The 23,722-nt window shown below is 52.1% G+C and overlaps 1 protein-coding gene and 2 pseudogenes across 1 annotated transcript; 1 reads left to right on the top strand and 2 right to left on the bottom strand.

Moving 5' to 3' along the window:
• LOC132085554 (uncharacterized) overlaps positions 1–1,029 on the bottom strand; it is a 560,373-nt pseudogene extending 559,344 nt beyond the window's left edge.
• LOC132085574 (zinc finger protein 883-like) overlaps positions 1–23,722 on the top strand; it is a 211,049-nt pseudogene that overhangs the window by 134,676 nt on the left and 52,651 nt on the right.
• Positions 19,418–21,961, bottom strand: LOC132085597 (uncharacterized). Its single transcript, XM_059491063.1, has 2 exons — positions 21,846–21,961; positions 19,418–21,627 (listed from the first exon to the last, which is right to left on the bottom strand). The coding sequence occupies exons 1-2, from the start codon at positions 21,864–21,866 to the stop codon at positions 20,647–20,649; spliced, it is 1,002 nt and encodes a 333-aa protein (XP_059347046.1). The 5' UTR covers positions 21,867–21,961; the 3' UTR covers positions 19,418–20,646.

Here is a 23,722-nt window from a genome sequence, read left to right on the forward strand (position 1 = left end):
AGTAGAAGCAGCCAGGTGTGTGTTCTCAACATGGATCACAGGGAATGTGGCTCACCTGGGCTGTGCCCAAAGTGCCTCCTCCAGTGGGGGATGGAGCTGGAGCAGCGCACGAAGCTCTGCCCGCACTCGGGGCACTCACAGGGCTTCCCTTAGTGGTGCCTCCGTTGGTGTTGGGTCAAGTGAGAGCTCCTGGAGAAGCTCTTCCCACACTGGGGACACTCGTAGGGCCTCTCCCCTGTGTGGATGCGCCGGTGGGTGACGAGGGTGGAGTTGTCCTTGAATCCCTTCCCGCAGTCGGGGCAGCGGAAGGGCCTCTCCTCTCTGTGAATCCGATAGTGCCGGAGGAGAACAGAGCTGGTCTGAAACCTCTTCCTGCATTTATCACATTCGTAGGGCCTCTCCCCAGTGTGGATGAGTCGGTGCTTGACAAGGGTGGAGTTGTGCTTGAATCCCTTCCCGCAGTCGGGGCATTGGAAAGGCCTCTCCTCTCTGTGAATCCGATAGTGCTGGAGGAGATTGGAGCTGGTCTGAAAGCCCTTCCCACACTTGGAACACTCATAGGGCCTCTCCCCAGTGTGGGTCCTCTGGTGCCAGATCAGGTTGGAGCTCAGGCTGAAGCACATCCCACACTCGGAACACTTGCACGGCCTTTCTCCAGTGTGGATCCTCTGGTGGCTGATCAGGCTGGAGCTCTGGCTGAACCTCTTCCCACACTCCCCACACTCGTAGGGCTTCTCCCCAGTGTGGGTCCTCTGGTGGACAATCAGGTCAGAGCTCTGGCTGAAGCTCTTCCCACACTCCCCACACTCATAGGGCTTCTCTCCAGTGTGAGTCCTCTGGTGCATGATCAGGTTGCTGTTCCACCTGAAGCTCTTCCCACACTCCACGCACGTGTGGGGCTTCTCCCCATCATGGAGCTGCTCATGGAGCACCAGCTCCGAGCTCTGGCTCTGTCTCCGGCCGCCTTCCCGGTCCAGGCTGGCTCTTTCCCCCTCAGATCCCCGCCGGCTGCGTTTGCAGCCCCTCCTCGTGCGGCATCTCCGGGGCTTTTCCTCCCCGTTGGCTTCCTGCGCCGTGGAGCCGCTCAAAACGGCCTCTGCCACCAGGTTCTGCCGCGGGCATTTGTCCTCCCTGCTCTCCATGCTCAGCTCCTGCTCTGGGGGAGGAAGGACAAGGACAGGATGGGATTTGCCTCCGTGTCACAGGCAAGGGCAAGGAGATCCCCCCAGGGCTGAGCTGCAGCCGGGGCCGTGCTGGGCTTGGAGATGGAGCAGCACAGAGGGGAAAGGGGCACTGACTTCCTCCTCACCTGTCTCAGTGTCCCGGGGCATCTTCCTCTTCCTCGCAGCCTCCCAGGCCTTGGCAATGGGAAATCCTGGTTTGGGGAAAACAAGGGATGAGCGCGTTTGTAGGAGCATCGGGGGGTAGGACGGTTGGGACGGACGGAGACGAGAGAGCTCTGCAGCCAGGACGTGGAACTTGTGCTTTATTGCAAAGGACCTGGGTGCAGGGCCCTGCTGGGAGCTGCCAGGCACAGCTCGGAGCAGGCCCGAGAGAAGAGAGGGGTAGAGAGGATGAGAGGGTGAGAGAGTAAGACAGGCAAGAGCATAACACAGTAACGTTCCCATTACAACACAATAAATTTTCTACTCTGTTGAATATTATATTTCTCACCAACCAATCTAGTACAAGATACAAATCCTACAGAATTTACATACAGCCTGTAAGAATCATTACATCACCATGTTACATTTTACACCCTAAAAACTCCTCTTTGGACCCCTTCTGCTGAGCTAGTGGGGTCTGCTCTCACCCTTGGATCTGTCTGCAAGCAGAGGGAATTGTTTCATCAAAAGGGGATTACCTTCAGTTGGGCCACACCATTGTTTTCCAGTTGTTCACTAACTGAGGTATCTCAGAGCTTGCTTTCATTTCAGTCTTCCTTACACTTTCTATATTCTCAAAGTCTTTTGCCAGACAATCATATTTATAAGGCTTTCCTGTTTCACCTTCCCCAACACACACTGAGTTTGAAGGTCCCTTTTGCCCAAGTCCATGTCTACAAGTCACCGGCCACCTCGTCTCCAGGAAAACCTCCCAAACACCCAGATTCAGCCCTGAAAAAGTCTCCCAGGAGTTCCTCATCCCTGGTCCCTCCCCTTTGCTGCTCAGGGGTTCCCCCCTGTCCTACCTGCTGGGGTCATGCTTGGATTGGGGGTCCCCATTCTCCTCGGTGCCCGCCCTGCCCAGGCTGCTGGCAGTCCCAGCAATGCCAAAAGCTCCCCCCGCTTCGCTCTCCCCATTTCGGGATGCCGGGGCTGTTTGGGCTCCCGGGCTCCCTTCTCCCCTCATTCTCTGCTCTGGGCTGCAGTGGCTCCAAGGAGTCCCCCCTGCCCCTCTCCAGGCTCTTGAGGCTCCCGCCAATGGCGGCGCTCCCCTCTCTCTGGGCTCCCCACTTTGGGCTCCTGGGGGACACAGGGCTCTGCTCCTCCAGGCTGCCTCTGCCAGCAGCCGCCACCGCCACCCCCGATGTCCCCCCAAAGGGGCCTTTTCCGCTCAGCCTTGGACTGCTTCATTCTCCAAAAATCACCCCAAAAACCCCAACCCAGGGACCACCCGGGATATCCGGGCCGAGCTCCCCCTCTCTGCTCACCGGCGCAATGGGAGGGCGATGATCCCACAGGTGGGGGCTCTGAATTCAGGCAGCGATCGACAGCGTGGTTCCCTCAGCTCAGCCTTGATCCACCTTTGTCCCTCCTCTTCCTCTTCCTCCCACTCCTCCCCTTCCATCCTCCATCCTCCTCCCCCTCTGTCTTCCCCACCTCCTTTTCCTCTTCCATCCCTCCCCTTCCATCCCATCTCCTCCTCCTCCCTAACTCCACCTCCTTCTCCTCCTTCCATTGCTGCTCTCTGCCTTCATCCCTCCTCTTCCATCCCTCCCCCTGCTCCTCCTCCCTAACCCCACCTTCTCCTCCCCCTTTGTAATGAGTTAATGTCTTAGTTTTTCATCAAGTTGCTAAATACTATGAAAAGGGGAAAAGCCAATAATAGAAAAACCGCAATGAAAGATGTAACAAGCTAGAATGTTCCAAGATGAATATAACGGGCTAATATACTGCAAAATAAATGTCATAAGGCTTAAACTGCAAAATGTTAGAAGCTAATATGTTGAAAGGCTAAATAAGCAATGTGTAACTATACATAGCTATGTGCCTATTGTCAGCCAAGGAGTAAGGGGCAAGGCCCTTGACATGGGTAGCGGGCCTGCTATGATTGATAGCACAATATTTGCTTATCTGCTCAGTAAGCTTAAAGTTCCAGGAACCAGACCAACCATACCAACTAAGGAAAGGTTGACCGTGGGGCAAGAAGTGAAAGACTACTAGCCTTCATCCTCAGACCACCGGGAGGCAGACTACGACCACCTAGCTACAGGAGGAGAATGCACAGAGTACTGCCCTGAAAGACACGCCAACTCGGAAGCAGGACATAAACCCCACGAAATACCAGAAGCGGGCGGCAGTTGGCGGAGCGGAGACTCCCCTGTTGCCCAGCGCTGATTTGCTTTTTGCCTTGCTTGCTGTAATCAATAAAAATTCTTAATCTGATTATACTCACTCGGCAGATTGTCCACTCCAATTTATAACACCCTTCATCCCTGCCCTTCCCTCCCTCCTCCTCCTCCCCCAGCAGCAGCCACACCCTCGGCGCCCCGTTCCCGCAGCCCTCGCAGCCGCGGCAGGAGCGGGGATGGAGCCGGGACAGGTCGGGATGGGCAGCGCGGGGCTCTCGGCTGCTCCCAGCCGCTGCGGGCGGGGGGAACCCGGCCCGGGCCAGAGGAGAGGCAAACTGGGCAAACTGGGGGCTGCACATCCAAACTGGGCATTGCTGGGGACCCTGCCTGGGCACTGCCAGCCCTTGGGGCTCCTCTCGGCACATCCGCCAGGGGGGAACGCACACAGGGCTGGGGGATCCCAGCAGTGGCAGCACTGCCAGGGACTGGGCTGGACTGGGATCGTACTGGGAGTGACTGGGAGTGCACTGGGCTTGTACAGATATCATACTGGGATCATACTGGGACTGTACTGGCTTTGTACTGACACCATACTGGGATCGTACTGGGATCGTCATGGAACTGTACTGGGTTTGTATTGACATTATTCTGGGATCATATTGCCATGCCAGGGCAGACTGTGATTGCACTGATGGACACTGGGATCATACTGGGAGTGAGCAGGAGCCTGCAGGAGGTAACCGAGACCATGTTAGGGGCAAATGGGATATACTGGGAGTGACTGGGAATATGCTGAGGATGACTGGGAGCAGCTGTGAGTAACTGGGATCATGGTGGGAGCAACTGGGAAGAACAGGGAGTGACTGGGTGCATGCTGGCGGCGACTGGAAACTGCTGGGCTTGTACTGGGATGAACTGGGATCATACTGGTGGTGACTGGGATCATACTGGCAGTGAGTGCCACAACTCTGAGGCTGACTGGGAGTGCCTAGGAGCAAATGGGATCATACTGGAAGGAACTGGAAAGATGGTGGAGGGAACTGGGGTACCCTGGGAGATACTGGGAGTGACTGGAAGGAAAGTGAGGGTGAAAGAGAGGAACTGGAACCATGCAAAGCAAAACTGGTTTATTCTGGCAGAGACTGGGAGCACACTGGGCTCATATTTGCATCATACTGGGAGGGACTGGACTAATACTGGGAGGAACTGAGTGTCACAGTGAGCACTCCCTGCACATCATCCCCCATACTGGGCCTGACTGGGAGCAACTGGGAGCAAACGGCATCATACTGGGACTCACTGAGTTGATTGAGGAAGCAACTGGAACGATGCTGGCGGCAGCTGGGACCAAACTGGGAGAGATTGGAAGTAAGTGGGATTATACTTGCAAATAATGCATATTTTGTGATTGGGTTATCCCAAATATTAAAATGAATATTATATGTCTTCTGTTAGAAAGTACTGCTGTATTAATTCTCTTAATTAGTGAGTTGAATATGGTTTTAGGTTATTAAAAAATGTTAAAATAGAAACTATGCTTGGTAAGAGGCTTTTTTTAAAGAAAGAACTTGCAGCGAGATAGCAGCCACAGGATACCTAAATCTTTCAGAGAAAAAGAATTTATTGCCCTCTTATCAGAAGAAATGAACTTCTTCCTGCCTCAAAGGCGCTGTTAGGATTCAGAGGCAGAAGCTGGCACTTACTAGACAGAATCCTGTGTTTGAATGGTATTTATGCATCATGTATGAAGTGTATGAATATGCAACAGGCTATTGTTTTAATGGTTAATCCTGTGTTAACAGGTGTCCATTTCAGGCTTGTGCTGCCCAGAAAAAGGTACCCAGACATCCGTAACTCTTGGTATTTGTTGTCTCATATTGTCCTAATTCCATTTCTCCAAACTGTGATGACTCTAATTGTATTACTATTTTTCATACCCATTTTATTACTATTATGGTTTTAAAATTTTAAAAGCAAGTGATTGGCGTTTTTCACAATTTGGTAGCAGAGGATGGTTACTAACACCTCGCTGCCGGTGCTTTAGGAGAGTCAGAGTGGGGAAGGCGCGCCCGGCCCCATTGGCAGCCTCGCTCTGTCTCCCCTGGGGTGACCGACAGACGCAGGTTATGGTGGACAAAAGGAGACAACAAAACCAAGAGAAGGGAAAAGGCTCCCTACCCGTGGTAATTGGCCCCCTAAGAGTAGTAATGTGCATTAAGAACCCGGGAAGGAAAAGGGATTGGTAAGTATTTCTCAGGAGGGCAGGTACAGGGGGATGAATGCGTGTGAATGAGAGGAGGGCTGGTTGTCCCAGACCTGCCAAGTGAGTGCTGGAGTCTCCCACGCTGCGTTTCGGACTTTCCGCGGTAAGTGGCCAGGAGAGAGACGAAGTGAATGTTAACAGGAGTGAGAATCCCCCGGGGTAACTGGGACTGGGTCCCAGAGAGGGGCTGGACCCCTCGGAGGAAGGGAGCAGAGGAGTTTCTGAGCCCAATCCACTAGGAAATGGGACAAAAGGGGCTCCTAAAAATTCTGCTGGTTTGAGGGATAAGAGTGCCCAAGAGCATCCAGAATTAAAACCTGCTGGGTTGAGGAATAAACATTCCAAGAGCATCCATGGCTGAGCCAAATTCTGCCGGATTGAGGATATGCTCAAGAGCATCTGGGATTGGACAGCACAGCTGGGTTGAGGGATATCCAAGAGCACCAGAACTGGCCAGAAACACCTAAACTTGTAATAGGGGACGTAAAAGTGTAGTATATGGTAGAGATAATTCATGCTATTAATGTATAAAATATTGTAAAATCCAATTATGTCTTTTGACCATCCTGGCAGGGAACAGCGTCTTATTCATATACATCTAGTTCCTGGACTTGGTTGAGATAAACATCGGGGTTTTTAATGAAAGAATAGAAGCTTCCAGGGCGATCATCCCTGGCTTCCCCGGGTCACCAGGTCCAGCCAAGAGTGATTAATGCCTCGACGATTATACAGCTACCAAGATAAACTACAGCCCCACCCTGATGCATGTGAATGCTGACTTCCCTGGAGTCTACTGACAACATCAGACACCTGGACTGAGTCTTTGTCCACCTCTGCTCAGGTAAAGACACGGTTATGCATGGGAAGAGACACAAAGAACATTTGGTCATCTCTGCCTCGAGCAGAATAAACTGTAAAAGAACTCGCTGTGTCAGGCAGCATTTGTGAACAGGGGGAGACTCTGACATTCCGAGCTCAGATCCGTGTTCACCCAGCACCGAACCCGGGCTCGACGCTGACCCTTGGCTGTCCTGGTTTTGACGACCGAACTTCAGTCTCACAAATTAATAAATCTTTCCTAATTTTTCTTATAAGTTTGGCTCTCGATTTGTTCATTTATAACAAAAGATACCTTATTGTTGTCTTGTTGTGTGTGAGAGTGAGTCACACACAAAATCAGCCTCAGCTTCCTGGGCGGGTGGGAAGGGGGGCTGTGGAAAGAGGAGTGTGTGACCCACAAATGAGCCATTGTTCTCCTGGGCGTGTGGGGTCTGTGGCATAAGGTACAGGTGACCTGCAAACGGGCCATTGTCCCCAGGGCGTGTGACGGGGCAGTGGCTAAAGAGTGTGAGTGACACACAAATCAGCCTCACAGGTGAACGGCACCGGAGGCAGCAGAGTCAGGGCCCTCCCAGGAGGCCCGGAGATACTGAGACCCAGAGGCCACCCCAAGGTGAGGGGGGGCCACAGGGACCCGCGATTCTCTGTCAACAGGGATCCACTCTGTGTCCTGAGGGTGGGAAAGAATGTGTGGAAGGGAATGAGAAATAAAAGTGAGTGAATGTAGATGAATGAAAGTATAGGTAATGTGGATTCTGTATTTTAAGCTTCACTGTATCTCCTTGGAGGGAGGTGTATTTTACTGAAAGTAGTGTGAGAAAAAAGTTTTTTATTTTTGTGGGTGTAGTTGAAAGAAAAGTGGTATTTAGATTGGTACTGAATGTGAAAAACAGAAGATGAATAGATAAGATCTTAAAAATGAGACAGGAAAGCAGTAAGTTGGATACAGGGGAAAAAAAGAAAAAAGAAATAGTCCTTTGTGAGTTATGTTAGCTAACAGAGATACAACTCCTTGCAAAAGGAGAAAATATAGGGCATGTAGTAGTTGATGGGAAAAAAATGCAAACTATGGAAAAAGGGAAATTAACCTTAAACTAGTAAGCTCAAACTTGTGAATTATATTCTTTAAAAAGAGCACTAGAATACTTAACACAAAATAAAGGCACTATATATACTGATTCACAGTATGCCTTTATAGTAGTACATATTTTAAAAAATTTGGAAAGGAAAAAGATTATTTCATTCAAGAAGAAAAGGATTAGTACATGCGGAACATATTTTATTGGTATTAGAGGCATTAAAATTATCTAAAAGAGATAGCTGTAGTACATATTAAGGAACCCCAAAAGGGAAGGACCCCAGAAAGAAGAGGAAATAATTTGGCAGATCACGAAGCTACTGAAAGAGCTATGTTAATTTCAACTCCAAAAGAGAAAAAAATGGAAATTCCAAAATTTAGGGAAGCTGAGAAAAAAGAATTAAAAAAGAAAGGAAGTGAATAAGATAAATCAGGGAAATGGAAACTTCTTGATGGAAGACAATTACCAAATAAAATATGCTTACTAGGAAAAAATAGAAGACATGCATCACAAAAATCACGGGGGGACTCAAGCTTTGTGTGATCATTTTTTAAGGAACTATGGGTGCACTGGGAATTTTGGAGTAGCCAAGCAAGTAACTGAAAGATGCTTAATTTGCCAAAGGATAAATAAAAAGGTGATGAGAGAAACAACATTAGGAGGTCGTGAGTTAGCTCATCGACCATTTCAAAGTATCCATGCAGAAGTTTAGATTTTTTAGGTACTGGATTTATTTGTAAAAAAAAAACCCATTTACTCTAGAAGAAAGAGAATATGCCATATGTTAGACAGGAGATTTTAGAAGAATAAAAATCTTTAAAGTATGAGAGACCTCCGAGAAAAAACAAGAAAAGACAAAGGGAAATGAAAGGGAAGGGAATAAGAGGAAAAAATCAGAAAGAGAGTGGGATCCTCTGCAGGTCTTGCCCCCTCTGTTCGCGGCCCAGGCGCCTGTCCCGGGTCCCGGCTCGCTGCCCGCCTCAGCTCCGCCTGCCCCGGTTTCCATCCCAGGTGCGGCCTCACTGCCCAGGGCAGCTCCACCTGCCCCGGCGCTGTCGCTCAATTTGTGTGCCCTGCTCCCACTGCCTGGCCCGCGGCCGCTCTGCCGCCCATGCTGGGGAAGATGCGGTTGCTCTGTCCTGCCGCCTGCTCCGAGGTCACCGCGCCCACCGCACCCAGGGGGGGTTCCAGCCATCCCATCCCCGGCTGCCCTGCCCGTGCCACCTGCGCTGGGCACCACCGCTGCTGCCGGGCTCTCCCACCTGCCTTTGCTCTGCCGGCAGCTGCCGGATCAGCCGCCATCAGCCATGTGGGGGCTACCCACGCTCCGCCTCGGGCTCCACGGGAAGATCCCCCTCTGCCAATTCCGGCAGCAGACCCTGCCCACACTCCCACCGAGCCTCGGCGGGATATCCTCCCCTGACACCGTCCTGATCTGAGTTACGGCCCCTTGGTAACCACAGCTCCAGCTGTTCAGGGAAACTCTCTCTCTGTACAGGAAGCAACATATCGGAACACTAGGAGCTCAGTTAAACGGCAGCCCTCTCTAAATTCTTTCTCAAAACACGGGACAAAGGCTACAGAAGGTAAAAAAGTGAAAGAGTTAGATGAAGGGATTGCTCTATTTCCGTTCAGAGAGGTTCCCATGGGAGGGATGCGCTACCCCGCCCCGCGGGAGCCACCAGCGCCCCTGCCGGCCGTGCCCGGAACTGCACCCAAGGGCAAAGCGCCGCAGCCCAAAGGCCGGGACTGGGTCCGGGCTCTGTTTGCTGTCAGTGCCGCAGCTGTTGGTGTTTGTTTGCTTTATTATACACACTAGTAAAGAACTGGTATTCCTATTTTCATATCTCTGCCTGAGAGCACCTTGATTTCACTAGTCTAAAACTGAAGAGGGAGGGGGTTTGCATTTGCCATTCCAAGAGAGGCTTTTTCTGCCTTCCCGGGCAGACACCTCTCTTGTAAAGCAAAAAAAGCACCCACAGGCACTGAGAGGGGCTGCAGGAGGGGCACAAGAAGGCCCTGCAGCACTTGGGCACAAAGGCACAGCAGGTGAATGCAAGAAGGGAGCAGCAAAAGGCCAAGCTGAAGGCAAAGGCCAGGGCACAGTTCCTACAGCCCCTGAGGGATCAACCCCAGGGCCCAAGGGGGCCCCAGCACCCAGGGCACGGCTCGGCCACAAGCACCTGGCAGAGGCATTGCCCTCCTCAGCAGGGGAGAGCCCACCCAAACAGCCCCTGCCAAGGAACCAGGGCTCCAGCTGCAGGGCACAAGGACACTGCAAGCACAGACAGCAGCACCCTCAGGACCAGCAAGTCCACCCCTTGATGGACATGGATTGGCAGGGCTGTCACAGCTCCCATCACACCAGGGACCCTCCACACTGGAACCCTTGAGAACATTCAGGGTGGGTCTGCAATGAGAGGAGGCATTTTTTGATGGACACAGGGGCCTCTCAATCCACTCTGAATCTTAGATCTAAGGTGGGAAAATGCTAAAAATGTCTTTGATTATTCATGGGATTAGTGGGAAAGATGTGTGGTTTTATTCAACCACTATTAGCAGATGTGGGTGACGGGATTGAAATGCATTAATTTTTATTCATTGTTGTTATTATGGTTTACTGGGAAGGGATTAGATTGCTAAACTCAGAACGCAAATTAATTCTATAAAAGGTGATACAGAGGTCGGTTCTGTTGTACCTCTGTGTCAAATGTCTGGCCAGGCCTATGCTGAGGAGAACCCAGAAGTGTGGGCAGCCCCAGGGAAAGACGGAAAATTAGATATGGAGTCTCTCCAAAGCACTCTGAACCAACCAGGACAAGTGGTGTCTAAAAGCAACACCCTGTTCCAGGGCAGGGAAGGAAGGGGAATCAGACAAAGCGAAGACCACCGGCCCATGATCAGCTCAACCCGCACAGCTGTGGGTGCTTGTGAGAGCCTGGCACTGAAATGCCCTGAGCAGGAAGGCTTCAATATCTTCTGCTGACACCATGGCACCTAACAGGGGGGCAAAAGCAATTCTCACTGCTTCAGCAACCACTGGAGCAGATATCAAAGCACATTCTCCCACAGGAAGCTGGGCTGGCACAGAGCCTGCCCTGGCACTTTGCTGCTGCCAACACCCAGCCAGGACATCGGCTCCTGCCTAAGGAGTGCAAAGCAGCACCACTGGTGGCCAAGGGGCCCATGCCAAGTGTCCCTGAGGCCAGAAACAGCCGCCAGCACAGCTCAACACGGGGGGACCCCTCAGCCTGGCCTCAAGGGCTCTGGAGCCCCGGAGATTTGCACTTCCCGCCCGCAGCAGGAGGATGGGAGGCCGCCCCTGAGCCTGCCCTGAAGGCAACGCAGCAGCAGCCAGGGCTCCACAGCGGGCCAAGCCCCTGCGCCTGCCCACAGATCCTCGCCTGGAATCCTCTGCAATCCTGGCCACCCTCCTCTGCCATCTCCAGCCACTGGGGCCAAGCCTTGCTGCCACTGCTGCAGCTTCAGCGCTGGCTGGGCCTGCACTGCCACAGCTGCTGGGGAACACCACGGCACAATTCCACTCTGGGGCTCACTGACACCCACACTCTGGGCTGCCTGCCACTGCACTGCTGCAAAATGTACCGATTTCGGTTCCTTTAAACTTTATTTCTCTACTCAGGCTTGGTTTGTCTTCGCCTTGAGGAAATAAATTTTAAAGGTTTTTTTTTAAGGGGTGTTACACTTCTTAATGGAGATGAGTTTAAAAATCCGAACACACTGTGAATAGCCCAAAAGATACCCACAGAGATAACGACCAGCAATAAAACATCAACGTTGCCCAGCAGCAGGAAGAGAAGCTTCATTCCAGGCAGCCTCCAGAGGTGCTTTAGAAATGCAAATGAACACTGCTGGGCAAAGTGTGGACAATGCACCTGGGTCTCTTGCCTGGGGCAGGAATTGGGCTGATTCCCTCTGCCCCTCACCCCAAGCTCTGCCTGCTTGCACTGATGGAATTTGCACAGCTCAAGGCAGAGCCCAGGGGGAGGATATCTGACCCTGCAACACAAACGGGTGAAGCTGCAAAGGGAAACAGCAAAAGGAGAATGCTGGGAAAACTTCACTATAAATAAGTGGGGGGAGGGAATCATCCCTCTGCCCACTCCAACATGTGCTGTCACTGTCTGTGTTATGTAGGTTATATTAGAGCACTGGGGTTTTTTTGCTACCAAATATTCAGGGAAATAAGCTGGGAATCCAAGGATTTAATGATTTAATTAGAGAAAAGCAGTCAATTGATGCAGCCCTGGCTGGAGAGAGCGGCCAAAAACAGGGAAAATATTAACGGCCAGGAGAACAAATCCTACAACACCATGGACCAGGCCCTGGGAACCTGAACCAATTCATATCAGGAGCCACAGAACCCATTTCCCGTTCCAATGACATTATTAGATTGCAAGCTGTCCTCGCAATAACCAGACAGCTCCAGCTCCTGACCTTCCTGCCGACCAATCCACTGAAATGAGGAACACAACACTTCACCATGGGATGGCATCAGATCATCTGTTAGCAGAAAAACAGGGGTTTGTGGAAAATTAAATGTCTCAAACTGCTCTTGGCAAACAGATGACAAAGGAAACGTGAAAAACAAAACAACAACGGAAACATGAAAGCTGCTCATCTATTGGTCCAAACGTGGAAACGATGGGAATGGGACACGGTTTTGTGGCTCCCTGGCAGACCATGGGTTAAAGGAATGCTGTTTCTCCTCTAATGTGCTACAGCAACTCTAATCTTTCGACGAAGCTCCACCCCTTGAGAGTGCAGCTTATTGAGCAGCTGAGCGAGGGGCCAGGGACTTGAAGATAAGGAAGTAAGGGACGAAATCACCAGCTTCAATAAATGTTACTAATTAACATGGACTGCTGCTCACAGAAAGACCCGCTAAATTCCTGAACTTCCAGAAGAGCAAAGACTTAATAGAGCCGTGAATATCGGCCGTTATACAAAAGTGGGGGTGCACATTAACGAGGACATGCAGTTGGCAGATGGGGAGGTCTGAACCTTCCAAGTACCTCAGCCAGTGGGCAAAGGGAGAGGGAGATGAGGCCGGGAAAATGAGAATAAAAAAGGGGCTGCGAACTACAACAACAGCAGAGAGCGCACGGCAAATGCCCCACGGCCTCTCCCTCTGCGCAGCAATAAAGTCACTTTCACAGGACTCCTCTGTCTCCTCTGCGCACAGAAACCTCCGGCCACGGCAATTTCCCCGCACAGCCCCGGGCACGGGGCAGCCCCCTCTGTCCCAGCCACAGCAACCGGGCCGAGCCAGCGCTGCTCCGCCAGCGGCTCCTGCCGAGGCAGCGGCCGCAAGGAGACCGCGGGCAGCCGCTCCCGCAGCGCCCTCACGCCAGCGGCAACACGCGCCGGACACGGCACAACGAACCCGCCCGAGCCCCCTGCCGCCCCCGAGGCCCGCAGCCAGCCCCGAGCCCCCGCACAACCCAGCGCGGCTCCCACCTGCGCTGCGGCCGCCTCCGAGCTCCGCCGCCGCCTCACCGCGCTCCGGCCGCTGCCGCCGCTCGCGGGACCGCACACGCGCTCCGACAATGCCGCCGCTGCCCAGCCACGGCCGCCCTCAGCCCGCCACCGGGGCCCTGCTACGCCCCGCTCCCACCAATCAGCGCGCCACAACCACGACTGACGGCACCATCGCCCAATCCCAGCCAGGGGCGGGCTCTGCACACGGCACAGCCCCGCCCCGCCCCGTGCTCTCAGGGCCCCCCGGGCTGCGTGAGGGCAGAGCCGGAGCTGAGGAGCAGCCCTGGAACGGGCCCGGGCCCGAGGGGGATTGAGCTGAAAACACAAACAAACTTCTCCGCAGCTCCCGCCACGGCTTTCCCGGCACTGCGGCTCGGGTGGCTCCGGCTCCGAGGAAAGCCCTCAGTTTTCCTACCCCTAATTAGGCGCATTAGTGCACCGCTTTAATTAACCGCAAGAAAAGGAAAACTGCCCAAAGCTCTGTGGATGAGTGGGGGAAGGGAGCGATTTCTGACAAAAAACTCCAAAATCGCAGACCAGAATAATGAGAACTAAGTGAAGACCCTTAAATCCACTTTTCCTCCCATGCCTCCGTTGTGAAAAACACCCATCACTTAAAAAAAAATAAAGTTTAATAGTAATAAAATGGTCATAAAAATAGCAATATAATTAGAGTAATAAAAGTTTGAACAATTGAGATTAAGACAATACGAGACAATAAGAAGAAAGTTACGGAGGACCGGGTTCATTTTCTGGGCAAAATAAGCCCGAAAAAGGACACCCATTAACAGAGGATTAACCCTTAAAAGCAATAGCCTGTTGCATATTCATACTCTTCATACATGATGCATAAATGCCATTCAAACAAAGGATTCTGTCTGGTCAGTGTCAACTTCTTCCTCCTAATCCTCAGCGGAGTCTTCATGGCTGAGCAAGGCGGGAAGAAGTTCGTTTCTTCTGATAAGAGAGCAGTAAATTGTCTTTCTCTGAATGATTTAGGTGTCCTGTGGCTGCTATCTGGTGCAAGTACCTCATTCATTTCTTTAAAAAGTATCCCACATACATAGTTCCTACCTTAACTAGAAAACTGAATTTACCATACTGTTAAAATGTTGATACTGCCCTATTAATCACTACAACAAAATACATATAGTATTTTATATCTGCATAGAGACATATAATATGCACTTTTCACACTGCCAAGGTAAAGGGATTCCTTTAATCTGTCAAATCACAAATAAAATAAATAAAAAGGTTGTCCCTGTTACAGCAAAAATCTGATATGCCCACAAACACCACAAATGGGGGCGGGGGAGGGGATTTCCTGGAATTCTTTCAATTTGCTTTAATGCACATAAATCACCACACTAGTTTTTCCACATAAAATGCTGCACTTGTTGCAAACAAAATCTTAAAATCTCACATGCAGAATTATACAGTCCCAAGAATCAAATTACCACAATGCAGGGAAAAAAACCCACACAACTTCCCTGTACCTCAAGTCTTGGGAATCAATTTATAACAAGCTGTCTCTATTACAGCTCTGACAGCCCACAAACACCGGTTCAAGTTAAAACCCTATAAAAGGGTGGCTTAACCCTTTTGACTCAGGCTCAAGCTTAATACATAGCTTAACCTAGATGACACACAACAAAAATTACCAGCTTGTTACAATTATAACTTTTACACAATAGTCAGCAAAATCTCACACTACACCAGATGAATCCAAAGTTGCATCTTTGCAAACTCCACAAGGACAGGGACCACAAAGGCACTGTGTTACAGCGTTTGATCCTCGCCTCCCAGGTCCCACAGGCAAAGGATTGGTTAACACCTGAACACAAAGCCTTATAAAGACTGGTTATACTCAAACACCAGGTGTCACAGCGAATGCTGCTACCCAAAACTAGAAAGTTCACACACACAAACTCACTGTGAAAGGGGTATTTCTTTCCACACACACAAACTCACTGTGAAAGGGGTATTTCTTTCCACACACACCAACTCAGTTATAACAACCTTAGACCAGCATTTGCCCTTACGACTGCTAGCCCCAGTTGGTGGCAAACTGAGCTCTCTATGCTGAAACAAATGGCAGCACCAAAAGCCCGAGCTCAGTACAACAGTTCAACAACTCTTTCTGCTGGCAACCAGATTTCAACTGCAACTTCAGCTTGCAAGCACACTACAGAGGCACAAGCTGCACATGGGACATCTCCCACGACTTACCAAAGGGCCTCTCCTGACCACGCCTTACCCGTCACTGTTTAAAACTGTTTCAATTTTCAAACATACCATTTTGTCTGGAGTTTTAGTGCTCAGGGGTCCTTGTCTGCTGCTGGATGAACAGTCTGTGCAGCAGAGCCCACTCTTCCAGGAATATCCTGGGGGTGCACCAAGGGGGTCCATGACCTGAGCTGGTCTCACAGCCCAGCAGAGTCTCCTCCTGGCTGGCTTGCTAACGGAATCATTAAAACTGAAGATTATGGACAAAGACTCTCTAACTTGTCAAAAGTTAGAAAGTTTTATGTTTATTACACCGGTGGGCAGCACGGGGGAGTCATTCTTGAAATGTGTGCCTGTCGCAGACATCTTTTGTGGAAATTCTTTTCCTTAAGATATTTCCTCCTAAGAAGCTGAGAGGCCTCAGGAACAAAATGTAAACATTGATTATCTGCTGCTGTGGAATGCAACAGGTGCATCTTTGACTGGCCCATGTTGGATGTTTGTAATTAATGGCCAATCACAGTCCAGCTGGCTCAGACACGGAGCCCGAGCCACAAACCTTTGTTACCATTTTTTCCTATTCTATTCTTAGCTGGCCTTCTGATGAAATCCTTTCTTCTATTCTTTAAGTATAGTTTCAACATTATATATTTTATAAAATAATAAATCAAGCCTTCTGAAACATGGAATCAGATCTTCATCTCTTCCCTCATCCAAGAACCCCTGTGAACACAGTCACAGATGGTGACCCTCGACTGAGGAAGAAATCATCATTTGGTGAGACCGAGATGAGCATTGCTACACTGGGTAAACCCCAAGTGTGTGGCATTGATGGTCACCTCACAAGTGACCACAGAAGTGGATTCTAGCCAGGAGCTGAAGAACTGAAGATCCTGAATTTAGATAGAGTTCACAGCCAAGGCTGACCACAAAGAGAACCTTTTGAAAATCCTCCAGAGAAGATGTCCTGAAAGCCTAGCAGCACAGAGCAGCGCCCTGGAGCCTGGAGGACACTGTCACAAGGTACTGTTAACTCTTCCCTTCCTGACGATGCTGCCTTTCACAGAATGTGGCTGCACATGTGGGTGGGGGTGCCCACGGAGGCAGAGGTTCCTTTCTCCCCCTCAGAGGAGAAACTTAATGGCCTCTGGCAAAAATGGGGTCATGAGGACAAAGTTCCTACGGTGAAGAGACATTTCTATGAATTTTTCCGGTGGGTAAAGTTCCACGTACTAATTAGTTCCTTGTACTAATCAAGGGCATAGAGCACATTTTCACGAATGTGCTCTATGCCCTTGATTAGTACATATGGGAATGCATGGAATTCATTAGTATGGCTCAGTGTCAGGATTTTGGATACCCTCGGATCTATCCGTCATTCAAAACGCTCTTCCCAGTTGTGAAACGGAAAGCAGCTTCATTTCAGTGGATTGCCAACTGCATGGAGTAAGCCCCGTTCCCGGATGAGGACCCTCTGCAGGAAGACGACCTGCTGCTTCCCAGTCCCCCTAAATCGCAGCAGGGGGAGGGCGAGATTTTTCCCGCAGCCGAAGAAGTTTTTTTCCTGCATTTTCGGGGCACGGTCAGACGGAGCCGCTTTTTCTCCCCCCTTGTTGCTCTCAGAGGCGGTTTGAGTGGGCTGCGCCGCCCCTGGCAGCCCCGCCCGCAACTCCGCCGGCTCCTGCGCCTGCGCGGCCGAGCTCCGACACGCCGCTTCCCGCGGCCGTGCCGGAGTTGCTGGGCAACGCACTCGGCGACAACAGCGACCCGGCGCCGCCCCCGCCGCCTCCCGTGCGGACTCCGCCGCCTTCTCTGACTGCGCTTCCGTGGCCGACCCCAGAGCCAGGGGCAGGAGATGCTGCCGACCCCGTGCCGCCCCCGCCGGCCCTTCCCGCAGGGGCAGAGCGCGCGCCTGCGCTGCCGCTCCTGGAGCCGAGCCACACAACGGCGGCGTTTTCCCGCGCACCCCTGCTGCCCCCGCCGCCCGCCCCGCCAGTTCTGCCGCCTTCGGGGACTCCGTCCTCCGTGTCTGCGTCAGAGGCTGCCCTGGAACCGGCGGCATGTCCGAGCTCGGACCGTCCCGGGCCGTTTGCCCTTGCGGCAGCGGCTCCAGCAGCCGGCCTCTCATTCCGTGGAGGAGGCGCGGCTCGGCAGCTGAGTGCGGGCGCGGCCCGGCTGCCGGCTTTCAAGCTCAGCGTTCTTGGCGGGTTGGGGGTGTTTGATCGGTGGTTTCCCTTTCAGGGTGCAAATCTCTCTGCCGCCCCTCGCGTGCCCCAGCGGCGAGGGGGAGGGGGCTCCCGAAAGTTCTGCCTTTGGTCCCCAGCCCAGAGGGGGTGGGGGTGGTACCGGGAGGCAGATGGGAGGAACACATTTTGCATTTCATTGCAGAGGAAGAGGGAACGGCAGAAACCCATCATTGCTTGCTTGCTGTGGGGAAAAAACATTCCCAGACCCGAGATGAAGATTCTCGGGGCAGCTTCAATTCCCCACTGCTGGCATGCCTCGGTGGGTTTGGGGGCAGGAAGCGTTTGGTCACTCATGCTGCGATTGCACTGGCGGCAGGGTGCTGGTCTGTGACAAGGCAGAGCCCGCCTGGCGGGCTGGGCCTGGGCTGTTTGGCTCGGTTCCCTGGGCCAGGGCCACCGCCCGGCCTCCTGTTGGGTTTGGGGGCTTCGCTTCCCCCGTCAGAACCGGGGCCGCTATTTTGTGGGCCTGGTCTGAGGTTCCTGATCCATCCAAGAGGGCCAGGGTCCCCCAGGGCCTCTCAGGCTGTCTGCTGCTGCTGCTCTTTCAGAAAAAAAAAAAAAAAAAAAAAGGATTGAAATAGCTCAAAAGCATTGAAGAGCCAAAATTTAGCGTCAGCCCAAGATGTTCAATAAAGGGCTGTGGCCAAGACATTCCAGAAATTCTCAAAAAAATTGCTTGAAATTGTTTGATGACTGTCAGTGGATTTTTGATAACTATTGATGGATTTTTCTGTAGCGCTTGGATTTTCTTTGCATTGCTTTTGTATTTTCTTATTTTGTAAGATTGTTTTAGTGATATGATAGAATTTTATGTTCTACATTCCACACCAGCACTTGACTGAGGCTTTGATTGGCAACAGATAACCTGTCAAGTGGTTCTTTCCTCTGCATGAGCCCAGCAGAGAAAATTACAAACACTTTTCTTTTTAATTTAACTAAATAAAAAAAGGTGACGTCGCAGACATCTTTGTGAAAATCCTTTCCTTAGGATTTTTTTTTCCTTCTGAGAAGCTCAGGCCTGAGAAACAAAATGTAACCAATGGTTATCTGCTGCTGTGGAATGCATCAGGTGGATTTTTGATTGGCCCATCTTGGATGTTTATAATTAATGGCCAATCAAGGCCAAGCTATCTCAGACAGAGTCCAAGAGAGCTGCCTTTTGTTATCATTCTTTTCATTCTATTCTTAGCTAGCCTTCTGAGAGGAAACCTTTCTTTCTATTCTTTTTACTTAGTTATAATGTAATATATATATAATAAAGTAATAAATCAAAACTTCTGAACGTGGAGTCAATATTCTCGTCTCTTCCCTCACCTGAAGACCCCTGTGACCGCTGTCACAGAGGGTCCCGATGTCTGAGGGAGGGGTCCTGAGGGGGGGTCCCAGTGCATGAGGACAATGAAATTTGGGGTTCCTGGTGCTCAGGGGGGTCCCAGTGGGTGCCCAAGGGCGGTGTGTGACACAGAGAGAGACCCCGGTGACACCAGGGACCCGCACACGGGGGCTGGGCCAGTCCTGGTGACACTCGGGGGGCTCTTGGTGGCACAAGGACCCCCCAGGATCTCCTGCATGAGGTCCTGGTGACACGAGAAGCTGGTGGCACTCGAAGGGCTCTTGGTGACATGCAGCGCTGTGGCACTGTCATGGTTTAGCCCTGGCACAGAGCCAGTGCCCTCATGAGAATACCCTCTCCCTGGTGTCTGCTGTGAGATGTGACCAGGAATAAGCAAAGCAGGCTCCTGCTTAGAAACAAAGAAAACTTTATTAACTAAACTACAAGAAAAGAAGAAAGAAAAAAAAAACATAAGGGAAAAAAAAATGAAAACCTTACAAAAGCACTTTCCTCCTCCCCCCCACCAAATTTCCCAATGCAATACATTCCCCCAAAATCACCAACTCTCAGTCCGGCACCACCCTTTAGAATACTCAATCTTCAGTTCATGAAGAGGAGAGGAGTCCTTCTCACACCATAGGCTTCCCCTAGAAACACGTTGAAACCTCGTGTGCTCCCATGTCACTCAGCACCGCCCGGAAAGTCCTTTGCCATCGTGACACCTTCCTTCCATGCCCAGTGCTCTCACCATTGTGCATGGACCAGAGCTGCTTCTAGGGTTGTCTTTCAAGAGTGCCTTGTCTCACTCCAAAAAGGCACAGTCTCTCCTTCGGGACATCTGTCCCCCCCAATTTTTCACCCCCTGGGGCCGAGGGGTCCCCACACTGAACCCTCCTGGTTCTGAGGCACTGCCTCCCCCTAAATGCAGTCTCTGTGTCACAGGAGTAAAACTGGTTCAGTCTATGGCCACACAGGAAAAGTCCAGCCAGAAGGCCACTCTGTCATCTCTCCCCCCACTCAGCCAGTCTTCTCCACTTCCTTCAGGCCTATCTTTTCTTATCTCATCTCTTATCTCTCTTCTCATTCAGCTCCAGGAGGATCAGCATTTTGCAATGTCTCAATCATGCAAGAAAAGGGTTAAAAATTTCAGTCTCTGCCTGTCCCAGAGCTCTGGAACTCCCACCGGAACTCCCACCGCCGTTCTGGCCAGGCACTCCCCCCCGCTTCTCCTCCTGGGCCAGCAACGCTATCGAATTCAGACACCACTATCGAATTTAGACGCCGGCTCGCTCTCTCTCTTTCTCTCTCTCTCTCTCTTCCCTGGGGGGAGCTGCCTGATGTCTCTTCCTCTTGGCACTCCTCCATCCTTGGGCTGGGCCTACCTCATGGCCGCGTGGCTTTTCCCCTCCCCCCGCCCAGCCGGCAGCTGGGACAGGGGGAGAGATCCAAAGCCTTTCCCGACGGAAGTCCAAAGAGAGCTTGCCAGGGGTGCAGCACCCATTGGCCTGATGGTAGTGACCACAGCATCCCAGAAATCCCATTTCCGGTCCAACCACCACAGGCACTCAAGGAGCTGGTGGCACTCAACTGTCCACAAGTCTCTCCAGTGACATCACTGCACCAATGACATCACAGTAGTGACATCACTGTCTCTGCAGCAGCCTCGGGATGTCCTTGATGGCTTTTTGGCACCGCTTGGCCACTGCGCGGCTGCCGGGGCCACCCGGGCCACCGGGGCCACCTGGGCCAGCATAGGGACTCAAGAGGAGGTTGTGGATATCCCACAGTGTCGGCAGCAGGTGATGTGAGGCCAGGCGGGCGCTGCCCTCCCACAGACGCTCAAACTCAGCCACGTCGGCCACCAAGGCCTCAAGGATATTGGGGGACATCTGCTCTGGCCACTTCAGGGTGTCCTCAATCTCCTCGAGCTGGGTCTGCATGTCCCAGGTGAACTCCATGGCTTTGTCACATGCGTCCACCAAACGCTTCAGCGGCGCCAGGGCCACCACTGCCCAATGTCCCCTCCAGGTGGCCGCCCTCGCCCGGCTGGTGGCCACCACGGCCTCATCCATGGCCTCGCTGGTAGCTTCCTCTTCCTCACTGGTGGCCGCTGCCACCTGAGCATCGTGCGTGGCCCCTGCCAAGGCCCCCTCGACCCTGTCCAGGGTCACCGGCAGCCACCAGGGTGTGGCCTCCAGGCTGTCCCCAGGTTGTCCCCTCTCCCTGAAGGTGGCCTTTAACCACAGGTGCTTGGCCCAGGAGGGGGTCGCGTCCCAGCAGGTCTTGCGCAGCTCATCTGCCTCCTCCTGCAGCCGGTCCCATCTCTCCCTGAGCGCGGCCACCAACTCCTGCCAGGCCTTGGCCGCGGCTCTCACATCGGCCCAGTTGGTCCCAGGGGTGGCCCAGAGGGCGGCCAGGGCCTGGCCCAGGGAGGGGACACCACGGTGGCCCATGGAGGCAACATCGCCGTGGTCCAGGGTCTCACGGAGGCTCTGGGTGAATCTCCTCAGGGCCGCGGGCAGGAACTTTGGCGACACGCGCTGCCGCACGTCCCTGTGTGACCCGGTCACGGTGGCCGCCACCTTGCCCAGGGTGGCCACCACGGACACCAGCGCCTTCAGCAACTGGGATGGGGACAGGGGACGTGTCAGGGACCTGGTGGCACTTGTGGCCGCCTGCAGGGGCCCCTGTGCCCTCCCGGGGTCCCCTCTGTCCCTTTGTCATCCCCTCGTCCCCACTGCCACCCCCGGTGTCCTCCCCCGTCTCCCACTGCTCCCTCCTCCCCCGTGCGCCCTCCCCCCACCGTGTCCTTCTCTCCCCACCCCCACGCCCCCGGTCGCACCTTCTGGTTCTGCTGGCTCATTGGTGACCCGGCGGGGACACCTTGGGGACGCTCCGGTGGCGAAGGAGCCCCGGGACAGGCGCCGGCCCCGGCCCAGAAACGTCCCCAGCGCTCGCGGAAATGCCCGAGCGGGATCGGGAGGCGCCGGAAGGGGCCGGGGCCAGAGGGACTGACGTCACCGTCCCGTCCATCACAAGTACCGCCCCAATCCATGGGAAGCACCAGATTGGATTCGGGAGCTTTTTAGGCTGAATCCCAGGGGGTTTAGGCTCCATCCCGCCATTTCCAGGCGGATTAAATCCGCCGTTCCCGGCTGGATTAATGAGGGAACGCGGAGGGCTCTGAGGAGCGGGCGGAACTGCCCTCAACCAAGATGGCGGCGCTGCTTCTCTCGCGAGATCTCTGGCGAGAAGTGGGGTGGAGGCGGTTGGGAGGGGATTTGGGGGAACCTGAGGGAGAACTGGGGGGTCCTGAGGTGATTTGGGGGGTTTTGAGGGGATGTGGAGAGTTCTGAGGGGTTTGGGGGGTCCTGAGGGGGCGTGAGAGGGTTTAGGCAATCCTGAGGGGATCTGGGGGATCCTGAGGGGATTTAAGGGGATCTGAGGGGAGATTGGGGAGGTCCTGAGAGAGAACTGGGAGCGCTGAGGGGATGTGAGGGGGTTTGGGGTTCGTCAGAGAGAACTGGGGGTTCTGAGAGAGAATTGGGGGTATCTGAGTGTTATGAATAAGAAGCTTGACTAGGCCAATATTCAAGCAGCAATCAATTTATTAATTAATATTGTAAAGTATGAGCAATACAGCGCTGGGTACAGTGGGGGAAGTTTTCCCTCCAACTGCACACCAATAGTTGAGGATTACAGGTATTTATAGGGGTACTCATAAGCTTTCTCACCAGTTTCTATTCCAATTTTTACTTATCAGCAGTCTCTACTCCAAATTTTTACGTCACAATTCTATACACTATTGTGATTTAGTTTTTCTCAGGATGTATCCCAAAAGGATTATCCCCAGATGGTGGTGGTCCAGTTTCCGAAAGAAGAAAGATGTATCCCATATGGTGAAGTGCAGCTCCCCAGGTGTGGGTCCACCCTTTAATTGCAAAGACTATAAATCTCATAACAGTGATGTTCAGCTTCCCTTGGTCGAAACTATAAATCCTTCAGTTGATGTTCATCTTCCTTTCTCAAGCTGCTTTTCTCTGCTTTATTAAGGTGTGAGATAAGCATGTTTCCTTTATATATATTCCAAAGCTATAGTTTCAGAGATACAAGCAATATTCTAAAATTATACTTCAAAAGTTTATTTTTGCAGAAGTCTTTGAGGATTAACTACAAGCAAAAAGCAACATCCTTAACACTTTAATTCCAATGCTCCTAAATCAACCAAGGTTAATTGCAAAAAAAAGAGAGGTTCAAAGGCCTTCTTCCATGCTTTACTTTCCTCAGTTATTATTAGAATTCGCAACTGTCCCATTGTCAGTCTCCACACATAGCACAATCACATATACACACATTGCCTGTATGTACCTGACACAAAGCACAGCTTTGTATTTCACACCCTGACAATAATTGCCCCATCATAAGAATCACAGAATTTGCATCTCCAAGCTCCCATGTGAGGTTTCCACCTGCACTTACATCCCAGGCCTGTTTTGCTACATCCAGAGACCAAAACCTATTAAAAAGGGTTCAAGTTCCATTCTGGTGTTGCCACTTCCACTGATAGTCACGGACTACATGTGTCCTACTTGTGGAATTATCTTGGGGGCAGCTTAAAAATAAGGCGTCAAAAAACTTATCCTTCCCCCCTGCTTTACAGCCTTCAAAATCCTTTTATTAATTATGGAAGGAACACCTTACCCAGCTACCATTAGTGAG

Source organism: Ammospiza nelsoni, chromosome 31, assembly GCF_027579445.1.
Source record: "Ammospiza nelsoni isolate bAmmNel1 chromosome 31, bAmmNel1.pri, whole genome shotgun sequence".
Lineage (NCBI taxonomy): Eukaryota > Metazoa > Chordata > Aves > Passeriformes > Passerellidae > Ammospiza > Ammospiza nelsoni.